This window comes from Brachyistius frenatus, unplaced genomic scaffold (genome assembly GCF_029030835.1).
Source record: "Brachyistius frenatus isolate BFR_SWC_R1_liver_20210118 unplaced genomic scaffold, ASM2903083v1 Contig_43, whole genome shotgun sequence".
NCBI classification, from domain to species: domain Eukaryota; kingdom Metazoa; phylum Chordata; class Actinopteri; family Embiotocidae; genus Brachyistius; species Brachyistius frenatus.
In genome coordinates, this window is record NW_027210642.1 from 2,291,840 (window position 1) to 2,304,167 (window position 12,328).

Genomic DNA, 12,328 nt, shown 5'->3' on the forward strand with positions numbered 1-12,328 from the left:
CTAGCAACGTTCACGTTTCTCCACAGCCCAAAATGGACAGAAAACATGCATCTCACACTTAGACAAACATAAACTCAAAATGCATTTATGTCTCCTACTTAAGCGTCACAGTGCCAGTCGTTTTAACGAAGTGCTCAATCAATTTAAGAGAAACATGGAGGTGGCACTGTGTTTCACCGTCTACCTTTAATTGCATGCTTACGCATCTCTGTAAGCTTTTTCAGATAAAAAAAAAAAAAAAAAAGAGACGTCACAAGCGGTAACATCACTTAAAATCAAAGTACAGAGTGCAGCGAATCTGCTGCATGTCACTTTTCATCCCGAAGTTTGCAAAGTTCGGCTCCATGGAAATATCCTCGCCAAAATGAGCATTCAAACATGCTTTCTGTACTTTCTGTACAAAGGCATGACTGGTCTGCGCTCAGAGGAGCACTGTGGTTGCCAGCTTAGCTAGCCTAGTGGGTGTAGTGTGGCCAATGCTACTGAAAGTAGCAGCATCTGCCACAGACACATACAGTAACAGTAGCCACAGGCATGTTAACCGTAGCCCATGACCCATAAATGTAAGGCCATTGTCCACTGCCACAGTAAACTGAAATGTTCTGTCTCTGCGTCCCTTTCAGTGTGTGTAATTACAGCTTCACCCTCCACAGTAATTAGAGACTATTTCAACAAGGATGTGGAATGTCTCCATCTATTTTTCCCCTTTCTTCATCTGCTCTCTTCCACCTCCACAAAAAAAGTGTTTTAATGGTTGTTACAAAGCAAAGAATACCCTCATGTATGCTGTTTTTGTGACATGTAACCAACAGTTTGGACAATAGCAGTATTAACAAGGTGACTTCTGTCAATCGTATCTGTCAGTGACAGCTATATGAAGCTTCTTTGCAGTCAATACAGTGTAGCCTTGAATTTAGCAATGAGCATCTTCTGTCTCTGTCCTTGAAAAAAAGCAATGATGAGTAAAAGAAAAGAGAGAATGTCTCTAAACCATCCGCCCCCAGACGTGCAGAGAAGGTGGGTGTGTGGAGCAATAGTCCTCTCTCTGCATCGCAGTCAAAGGCATGGGGAACAAATCTGCTGTTCTACAGGCAATGAATGTTATGATATCTCCTGCAGCGCATAATGCAATCTTTGCGAGGCCCCAGGCACCAGCAGGCATAAACTTGTTGAAACACTATATTCAGGAGGCAGATGTTCGGGAGCTGATGTCATTTTAAACTCTTTTAAATCACATTGTAAAAGACAAATGGTGCCTGTTGTGATATACCGCTAGATAAAAACACGTAACTAAAAGTAATGGATGGTGTCCTTATTCAAGTGACTCCTGACAACTTCATAATGCAAGACCATAGGGACCACACACACACACACACACACACACACACACACACACACACACACACACACACACACACACACACACACACACACACACACACACACACACACACAGCACTACACAGTGCATACAGCAGGCAAGGCTGGTTTATGTGGATCCTTTCTGAGGCTGAACATCTCCTTTTAATCTCTTTCTGAAACAGACAGATGCATAGTCACAAAAACCCTACCATTTAACCTCCCTCACCATCGCTTTCCCTCCCTCTCACTCGCCTTCTCTAGCCCTTCACCAAATGCAAGTCTTTTAGCACAATGATATGACAGAAACACATAAGAATAATGGCACGTTGTTGCTAAGAGACCACCTGTTCAGATCTCCCACATGAGATTGTGGTGAAATTGTAGTTCTCTTATCATCATCAGAATATCACTCATTTCAGTGTAGTGAATGTCACGACAATATTGCAACCGAGAGAGAAACCCATTATATAACAAGATGTCTTTTAGGCAGGAACATTTCATTTCAGATGAAGGTTTTTTAATCAAGCGCCGTTTTGCAGCAGCATCAGACTCATAACCACAATGAGGATCTGACCGTATGCGCGCAATTCACACTTGATCCAGTTAACATCAAACAACTATTTCCCTTTATTCGTAACGGCCATTTGAGAAAATGGTATGTGCCGTTTTCCTGGCTGTGTTGACAATCAGGGAGTGGTTTTGCATGGGAAAATGAGCACTGTCCCGAGGGCAGGAGGAGATGAGCCACACCCTTCTCTTCCCTTACCTGCCAGGGTGTGTTCAAAAACCTGTATCGCATGCGTCGGGGACAGAGCACAACAAACTTCCTCCGAATAAATACAAGTAAAAACCACACAGTTCTAGAGGGTGTGTTTAGCCGTTTTGCCTCTACTTAACCTTCCACATCGTTTACCTGTGGGATAAACGTGTACGATAGAAGCGATTTAGAGGTTTTATTATTGACTGACTTTACATCCAGCCCAATTCTTCCAAAGCATCTAGTTTGATTAATCCGTTTGTTCACCTCAACCTGTCCCTCCTATCTTAACCGGGTCAGCTCTCAGACTTCATCCATTGGCATGCTAAGAGGCTTGACCTGAAGGAGCACCTTTCTCAGACAGCCAGTGACACAGCCAGCTGGTGGCGATGACAGCGTCGCCGACATACAAACATGCTGGGTGTCAGTCTTAAAAGTATCTGTCTCACCATGTCAGCACGGGCATGACTGGATACCAATCGCCACGTCAGGAACTGCCTGTCTATGTGAGGGAGGAGAATTGAAGTGAGTCATGAAGGCTCACACAGGGATTGCTGGGTTTACAAGGTTGACTCCCATGTTGATTAAGATAAAGTCATCTCAGAAAACTAAGGAGTGCCTCTGGCCTTTACCAAAGGAATAACGCTCGCAGTGAGAATCGGACTCTCCAGTCTCGCCCTCACTGTGCCTACTGTTCCAGCCTTGTTAAACACACACACACTCAACTGGACTAACATGAGTCACAGCAGCTCAGTTACCCCCCACTTCTCCCTTGCGATTACTCAGTATCTGCCCAGCTGCTGGCTGCAGCGACTTTACAGACGCCGTATGTTTTTACATCTCCTCTTCCTCAGGAGACGTTAGCTTGCATACAAAACAGACAAACACAATTACCATCTAGAGAGGCATTCAAATGTGTATGGAGTAGAGATATGGGCAGGGTTACGGCGGCCAGACAGGGTCGTGGAAGTTAAAGTAATTATTTTTCCGCACCACAACTGGCTGCTGGATTGTTTCCAACACACAGAGGTGTGCGTACGTTTCTGCACGATCCATCAGGTCAAACAATTAGCAATGAAACGGGCAATGATCTGTAAAGACAACTTGAGGGATCAATAACCGAGTCTTACTCAGTGATACGTTGATGTTTACTTTTAGACTTGGGCTCATAACAAGAACTGCAACTTCACTGTTCCCTTAGACTGAGCATCCAATGAAATTATAGTTGACAGTCTGCATTTCAACCTCAGACAATGTGTCATTATACATCTAAACTAATACCACAGGTTTTAGTAACCATAACAAGGAGATTGCCACCTATCCCTATCATAAAACACTGTCATTTAAAAAAAAGCATGGTTTTATTATTAGTATTTTCAGTACTGATTAGTACCGTGTCATAAAAACAGTGAACCAACAGTTCAACATTCAAAGATATATATTTTTGTAACTATCTTCCGTGACAAAAACTCAGCAAATACTTACATTTTTTTGTTCCAAAAAAAAAGGCCTTCAAAAATTCAGGGACAGGAAAAAATAGTTTGCTGACCGACTAATCAATTAATCATTGCTGCTCTGGTATAAACAACATGCAGTGTACTGTTAAAGACTGATGCTTTTAATGACTGAACTGAACCTTTCTCTTTAAATATTAAAGCACACCAAGAAACTTGCTTTTACGCTCTAGGCTCGAGAAGAAAGCATGACGAGTGGCAAACAAGCAGCCACTATATATAACATGGTCTCTGACCTCCTAACTTTTGCCACTGGGTCAGATCCCCGGTGTGGAAGAGGGACTCTGTCGCTCCACTCCGCTGCCCATCAGTGTTCCTGGCTGTCAGAGCTCTGACAGGGTCTCTTCACCCCAGAGACCGAGCCTCACTGCTGGGCTTGCACTTGAATGTCCAACACCGTCTGCAGAGGGACCTGTTCTCCCCAAGGGTTCGGGATTCAGACACCTACAATGTGCTTATGTTGATTAACCCACGTTTGAAGGTGTAAACACTTGGACAAATCCCCAGGGAGCATTGCACCAAATTCACAATGACACACTTTAGGCTCTGTGACCAATTCAGGGCAGAAAAAGTAACATTTGCTTCACTGGTTGGCTCCCAAAGAACCAGCAAGTCTGCTCATCTGACCTCCTTTCTGAGTAGTTCCCTATACAAGAAAGAGAGCTCCCCTCTACTCATTCAAGGTTTTATGTTTGGAGGACTACTGTTGGCTGAGGGCATGGGGAAAGAAGTAAAGAATCACTCAAGGGATAGTATGTGTTAATAGATGTACTGAAACAGACCACCTCAAGTAGCACTGAGTTCTAATGGAAACCTGAGATGATCACAGGTGAGGACCCCTTATAACATTCAGTTTTGTTAACATTCCTTCAGTGGCTGCAGCTCTGAAACATTTCAAAGATAATCAAACAAAGCCTGCAGTGGGTGTTTATGAACGTATAGTAACTAGTGCTAAAACAAGAAGATACAAGTAAAGTTATTCATCAACTACTTTTATCAATCAATCAATCAACAATGACATTGATAGTTGTAAATGAGAACTACTACTCTTCATTTTATATCACTGCAAATTGAACACATTTGGGTTTTGGACTGTTGGTTGGTCCAAATAATTTGCATTTGTAATGAAGTCAATATATTTTCCCACAATTTTTCAACTAATAGAAATAAGAAAAAAAAATGATGCAGAGATCTCTTTTATTCATTTAAAAAAAAAAAAGAGAGAGAATCTTTCATTTTATAATTAAGGTTTCGCAATTGAGTGGGAAGTTTACAGGTTTTTATGAAGAACAGGTTTGAAGTCCCTTCTGGGCAAATGTTTACTTGTTGCAACAGAGAAACTCAATTTTCTCTGCCAGTCAAACACTGACCTCAGGAATGCAGTATAATTCAGCAAACCGGACTATAGAAATCCACTGGTGTCCTAGCAAATAGCCTTACACTACTATCAGCTCTGTAGGTGGACTAATGCAAGCCTACACGGAGGAATAGACGGAGTCAGTGACTTTGATTTTACATGAACGGGAGCAATTTTGGCTGAAAATTACCCTCTCAAACCCGGTTTCGCGAAAAGATTGTGGAGGTGGGAGACAACGCATTGTGGTTAACTAGCAACTGATCAAAAAATAAATAAAAAATAAAATCTACTAACTGAGCGTCTGCGTCTCTGCCTAAAGAGATTATCGAACAAAAACACAGGCTTTGAATGCATCTTGACCAACGAATAAACCATTCCGATTGATTGTAGAATTACGTAGAGTGTCTGGCAGCAGAAATAAAATCATCATATATATCTCCAAACTTTATTAATTAGTTGAACCTTACCTTATAGACATTTTCCGTCACGCGGTGAACCTCGTCGGTGCGAGACATGGTGAAATCTTCAGCCAGGACCATAAACGGTTTTTTTTCCTTGAAACGTGTATCCGCGTAAAATGGGGTGGAAACAGGTAAATTGCACGAGTTTGATCTAAGAAAAGGCGAGGAAGGCGCCCGTGTGAGAGGCACAGTGCTCCTGAAGCCCTCTAACTAAACACACCTTCCCTCCCCACAGCTGACAGTCCGCTGCTGCCTTCACGGAATACCGGAGAGCTCCGTCTTATTCTCAATCACTGACGCGCTGAGATATGTCCAGAAATATTCAGTAGAACAATTACAGGGATGCTGTGACATTTCGCAATGGTTGAATACTTATAAAATATAATTTACTGATAAAAAGCCAAAGGGTGTAACAGTTGTGGGTGGAAGGGGGGGGAGGGGATATAGACATGTAGAGTAACTGGCTAAATATGTATCCCACAGTTTATAACGGGTATCAATGATCGCTAGTATGGTTAAGAGAGGTCATATTATAATGACAGTCACAGACATGTGATCAAATCATTACAAAGCTGAATAGACCTCCCATCTACTACAGAACGTGTTTTCGCCACACCAGAAGTAAAATCCATATTTCATACGGTATTTGAATGCACCATCTCGTCAAAGTGCAAATCTGGTGCCCCCTATATATATCTCTTTACCAATTGAGCACCAACATTTTCACATTATATAGGCAAATTTGTTCTTTTTTAAATGACATCTAATGTTTAAATTGTTCTTTCCATTTTATGTTTGTGTATTTCACAAAGTTTATTATTATTATTATTATTATTTGCATCACTACTACCAATGTTTTATTTAACCTATAAGACACACATACGCTCCAGAATTTCTATTTACATGGAGCAATAAGTATGATTGGACTTTGTTGTTGTAAGTTATGGGGTCACCCTGTAATTTTGTCTTCAGAGCAAATTCACATTTTGTGGAACAGGAAATGAAACAATGAAAACAATCCAGCCGAATAGGCATGAACCTGTAATAAGTCATACTCTGACTTTACCGTAGGTAGTGTTTTTTCTCACAGGATAATTTGCGTTAGCGTCACCATACATACTCATTAGTGTCTAAATGCCTAATTGGAGTAGGACTGTAAACACTTTATTTGCTTTCTTGTGTAAACATCTCCCACATATCAGCAACATGAGTTTTCTATGTTCTGTCAGGGAGCCCACACACTTCACTGCTGCTATGTGAATAGACACTTGTTTTGTGTACTGTAATGTCAAAAAACTAGCACAGAGTGCCCCCTTCTGGAGAAAGCAACTTACACACTGTGTGCACAAAACAATTATCTTATGTCCCGACCTAAAATATTCCTCATTTTAGCACCATTACAAAAAAAAAAAAAAGACAAAGATGAATCCGTTTGTGAAATAAAAGCCCACACAGCATATTGTTCTCACAGCTCAATGTAATATGTAAAACAGCTGAAATATTTTTTTAAAACATCTAAAAATGTGTTATATTACTCTGTTATGCCTTAAAAAGCACAGCTACATTATTACATTGCTTTTCTAATCCAAATCAGACACAGAGAAATAGAACATTTCACTTTATGGAGTTACTTCAGGCAGGGTGGCTAACCAGAGTACAGGCAGTGCTGATCCTGTGAAATGCGTGAAGATGCACTGAAGTACGCAGGTCCCAATCTGACACACCAAAACTCAGAACAAAGAGATCCTACTCTATTTATTTGGAGTGCAACACTGGATATCAACCACAAATTCAGTCTGTTAGGCTGCCAGCATCTCTCTGTCTGGCTTGTTCTTTGCTTCTCTCCTCTCTAGAAAACACAAAATCAAAATAAAACAAACATAATCAGTCTGCCATCAAATACAAATCTGTCACTTGTGTAAGAAGTGGTGTGATATAAACAACAACAACAACAACAACAACAAAAAAAGGATAAGCTGTACCTGGTTCAGCTTCTGGGACCTCTGGTATTGGCTCAGTAGGGACCTCTGGAAGTGCTACATCGTCTCCCTGTTTCAGCAGAGGAGACAGTGAAAACAGCCAGCAAAAGATGCACAAATATGTTTAGTTTAGTTGTTGTCAAGCTAAAAACACATATTGAGTTCCTTAATAATTGCCATTTTGGCGATGCAAGCTGCAGGATTGAAGGAGTGATTTGAAAATGGTTGGAAGACAAATGGATTATCACTGACGTACCACTGACAAGGCATTTCATGATTTTCTATTTGGAGTCACTTATATAGAAACAAATCGGATATTTAACTCAGACTGGTTCGATGCTACATCCAAAATATTTGCTGATTAACTGTTTGTTGGGAACATATTTTGCTTTTTCCCTTGTCAGATTGTCCTGATAGCTGATTTATTGTTTTTGTTTAATTCAAATACAGAAACAATTACTGTGCTTTCCTTGCGGTACAATTTTGGAGGGGTTTTGTTGTATAATTGGGTCAACCCCAGCCTTAGAAGCAGTGTCTGTGTTCAGTGTGAAACATAGTCATTTATGTAAGTTGACAGGCAACACTGAGTGTCATTTAGAATAATAATTACACCACAAAGAGAGAGAATCTGATGAGGTTTTAATCACTATGAATCAACCACATTTATAACCACAACTGTTTCATTTGCAGCCTGTTATTAGATTATTGTACCGTGGTTTACTTCACAATGTTTCTAACTTTGCCAGAATTATTCCCCCTCTTTAAGAGACAGACGCAATGCGAGGTCAAAGTAGAAGCAACATGCAGCTTTAGTATAATACCCCCTCATGATTCACCTCTGAATCACAGCTTTAACTACAACACTGCTCCACTGGAACCACTAAGCGGCCTAAAGCTGAAGACTGTGGTTACACTCAGGCCTCAGTGTGGTGTGTAACTTTAAATGTAAAGTAGGGTGTTACAGTATGCATGTTCTGCAAACATACTTTGAATTAATAAAAGGTTAAACATGCAGCCTGACACCCACCTGAGTGATAGATTCCAGCTCTGCTAAAACAGCATCCTCATCCTCCTGCGTCAAGGCTCCGGCCAACATTTCATCTATTTGCTGCAGGAGCATAAAATGTAAAAATGTAAAAAATGTTCAGAAAAAAAGTCTGATTTAAGCATTAACATTGTAATATGAAGAAATTAAGTATTACTGGTTAAATAAACATTGATTTTGTTCATATTTCTTGAAAACAAAAGGACAGTTGTATACAATTTAATTTGTATATGAAGAAAATACACAACACCAGTTCCCATAAATAATTACAGTAAAAGTAGTTCTGTTCAGGTGTATTTGACAAACATCGGTCAGACATTTACCCTTTGATATTCAATCGATTCCTGGGTTTCATCCAAGATTCTCTCCACATCTTCTATTGACATGATCTGTCACAAACGAGGAGGGAAGCCCACATTACAAAGGAAAAGCGTTTTTGAATATAAAATGCTTTTCGCACATTCTGGTTGGCTTATGAATTTCCTGAGCAACATATACAATCTGTATCCAAGGATGTGCAGCAGTCACACCACTGTAGTCAAGGCTTTTCTTCTTAAGCCTTTAATCTTCAAACAATGTGCAGCAGCTATGCTAACACCAGCCACCGAGCCTTCTGTGCTGCTCAATCCTCACCCAGGGATCACATTAAAAGAAAGCACGCTTATAAGTGGAAACTTTGACAATGTTAAAGTACACACTCGCATATATAAAGCTTAAGGGAGTACTAATAAAGAGGCAGGCAAAAATATATAAAACATATATCTACCTCGTGCATACTCTTCAGACAATCATTTCCAACCTTGAGCCCCTCGATGACTTTCATCTCAATTTGCATGAACTCAATATCTTGAACCTGTTGACAAATATTAGCATATGAAAAAAAAAAATCAAATTAGTGGGATGCATCACAATCAAAAAAAAAAAAAAAAACAAGTTACAAAATTTGTACCTCATCAAAAATAGTGTGCTGCTCTTATTTTAATCATACAACATCTTAGCACAGTGGGTCATTACAAATGCGTTTAAAATTTGTAGGTCCTCACTTGATTTTCCTAAGACAGCAACTAATGATTATTATTTTTTTTTTTTACAGCTCAGATTTACATTAAATTCTACAGAAAATCTTATTTCCGTATTGCAAACAGCACCAAAACAGGATGAGATTCACAAATCACTGATCTGGAAACAAGTGCGAGGCGCTGAAACGATTTCACAGGGATATCTAAAGTCACACTGAATCCGTCCTCGTGCTCTTTAAAACAAACGCATCACATGTAAATCTCATATACCTACAAAGGGAAGGTGTCATTCACCTCCGGCAAAACGTATTTGAGATATAGGTATTCGTCCCAATATGTTCCCTCGTAAAGAAAATGTCTTCCTCCCATCTTAGGCGAGATACATTGTTGAATGTAGCTGAAAAATAATACCCCGCTGTAACCTTTGCAGGGATCATTTTACTGTGAAGGAACCAAAAAAAAAAAAAAACGTACCATGCGCTCCAGGTTTGAAAGCTGATTTCCAGTCTTGTCTAGAAGCTGATCCTGATATCGTTTTTTCTTAAGGAGCAGCAGCGCTTTTCTGCAATAGCAAATTCAAAGGAAAAAAACAAAAAACACAACATAGCAAAGTGGTGCGTTTTTTTTTTTATCTACAGTGCTATCACATTGTGTGCAGAATGTAAACAGATACAATTACGGATGAGGCCATCGATCCTGTGGACGGCTGTGCAGCACAGGAGATTTCACAAACGTCATTATCTGCCCCTTTGATTAACCAGCATTAGAGCTATATATGGTTTTGCATTCATACCGCTGCCTGCTTCCTTAGGTGATGGGACTACAGCGTGACAGATGTCAGTGCAGGTGTGAACGTCAGCTTACTCTTTCTTGCCATCTTTTAGCAGCTGTTTGGCCAGAAGTCGCTCTTTCTCCAGCTGTGAGGTGATTCTCTTTTGATACTGCTTCAGCTTATCTCTCTGCTGCTTTAATTGCTGGGAAATAAGCACAGCGTCAGATGTATCTCATTGACCGACAATGTAAGTCTAACATGAACGTCTGCATATCGCAAATAAATACATCTGCCGGACTGTTTCACGACACAGCGCATAATGCTCTGGAAAAAAAAAAAAAAAAAGACATAAATAGAATCCAACCGACTAGAAATGTCCGCGTGGGTGAGTCTCTGCAAAAAAAAACAACAAAAAAAAAATGATGCAGCCTGTAAATGCTAGATTTGAATGATCACATGTTTCACAACGTGCCAACACAAAGGAGTTCAATCCAACTAGAATTTACAGTCAAATCCAATTGGTAGACACATCGGCTGACATTAATCCATGTTGCCCTGAGACCAAGTGTTCAAGTAACAGCTATTTTGGTGCCCGCTCACCAAAATGGCTTTGTCTTGATCCGTAACACGAGAAGGTCGACTCTTTCTCCCAAAAACATTTCCCATTATTTAGCCACATCCCCGCCGCATCCTCCTTCATCAACATACAAAAAGATTACTTTTTACTGAACATGTTTCCCGCAATAATAATCAGCCCGAGATGGCTAGCAGGCTAACTGCCTACACCATGTCCAGCGTTTTTTTTTTTTTCCCCCCTGTGTTTTCCTACGGCAAGCGCCTCGCGAGTTAAAGTAGCTTCGCTCTGACTGGAGCCTTTCTAATAATAGCCATATAGTGCAAGCCCCCTGATATAGTTAGATTTTATTTATTTATTTTTTTTATTTTTTGATGTGCGACACGTGATAACAACATCATATATTATCAGGGACAAAAACAAACAAACAAACAAACAATATATATATATATAGCTTACTCTGCCGACAGGCCTGGGTTTTGCATCCTTTTCAGCACCTTGGACAGCGATCACAACACGAATGTGTCCACTTTAGCGGAACAAAAGACATGCGGATGCCACAGACCGCGGGTCATAATTAGAGTAGGCTATATATTGCGGGGGACACAGCCCCTCAATGTTTAAAAATGCTGAAATTGCCCCCCCCCCCCCTTTTCCAAGATTGATATAAAATATGTACATTGGGAAATTGCTATCCACAACAGGCTAAACTAAACTTTACAAATTGGCAGTATTTTTACTACCAGTTCCAGTGTCACGGTGTGCTGCAGTTTTGTGTCTGATTGGTACCTCCAGACCCTCCACACAGATTTGGTCCTCCAAAAGGTAGACTTCCTTGCTACAACCTCGGGTCAGCCTGCAGGTATGAAGTTTACCAATTGGAGACCAAAAAAAAAATATATATATTCTACAAAATAACTACTTTTCACTTAATAATAATAATTAATATAAAGTTCATGTTTCTGTGAATGAGTCACAGTTAAGACGTAAGAATGAATGAAGTAAAAGTACAGAGTTGTTGTGGATGAGAATTGTATTCCAAAACAGCAGATCATTTTGTTTTCTATCTTTAAATAACGGTACTGGTCAGACTAAATACAAATTCTTACCAAACATATGGAGGAATAAGGGGGAAAGCAGTTGGTTCAAGGTGATCCTACCTGTCAGGGTTTAATAAAAACCCTTGTGAGCTGCAAAGTTTGATTTTGATTCACAACTGTCCACTCAGATTGGATCAATATCTTAATATTAGTTTGTTTCACTGGTCTGCTGAAGGAATTTTATTTAATTGTGCAGAAATCCTGGCTGTAAATTGTGTTATTTCCCCGTGCTGTGGGGTAAAAAGTAACCCAACACTACCAGAAAATGTTCTTTCTGCTGAGCCTCTCACCGCACTTCAGTGATGTATAAATGTACTCTAGGACCCTGATGTCACTATTGGATGTGTCACTGAGTTGTGTTACACACCCAACAAAAGAAAATGATGGT

The 12,328-nt window shown here is 40.1% G+C and overlaps 2 protein-coding genes across 6 annotated transcripts in view; both read right to left on the reverse strand.

Annotated features, from left to right (window-relative positions):
* baiap2a (BAR/IMD domain containing adaptor protein 2a) overlaps nucleotides 1-5,692 on the reverse strand; it is a 50,813-nt gene extending 45,121 nt beyond the window's left edge. For all 5 annotated transcript variants that reach the window (XM_069702896.1, XM_069702898.1, XM_069702894.1 and 2 more), the window contains exon 1: nucleotides 5,458-5,692. In XM_069702896.1, the coding sequence (XP_069558997.1) occupies nucleotides 5,458-5,529 (72 nt within the window). In that variant the 5' untranslated portion in view covers nucleotides 5,530-5,692. The remainder of the gene's footprint in view (nucleotides 1-5,457) is intronic.
* Nucleotides 5,693-6,910: 1,218 nt separating this feature from the next.
* LOC138623396 (charged multivesicular body protein 6-like) lies at nucleotides 6,911-11,086 on the reverse strand. Its single transcript, XM_069702899.1, has 8 exons — nucleotides 10,867-11,086; nucleotides 10,359-10,468; nucleotides 9,969-10,056; nucleotides 9,242-9,328; nucleotides 8,799-8,864; nucleotides 8,458-8,538; nucleotides 7,434-7,500; nucleotides 6,911-7,300 (listed from the first exon to the last, which is right to left on the reverse strand). Exons 1-8 carry the CDS (start codon nucleotides 10,930-10,932, stop codon nucleotides 7,251-7,253), a joined length of 615 nt encoding a protein of 204 aa, XP_069559000.1. The 5' UTR covers nucleotides 10,933-11,086; the 3' UTR covers nucleotides 6,911-7,250.
* Between the last annotated feature and the right edge of the window lie 1,242 nt (nucleotides 11,087-12,328).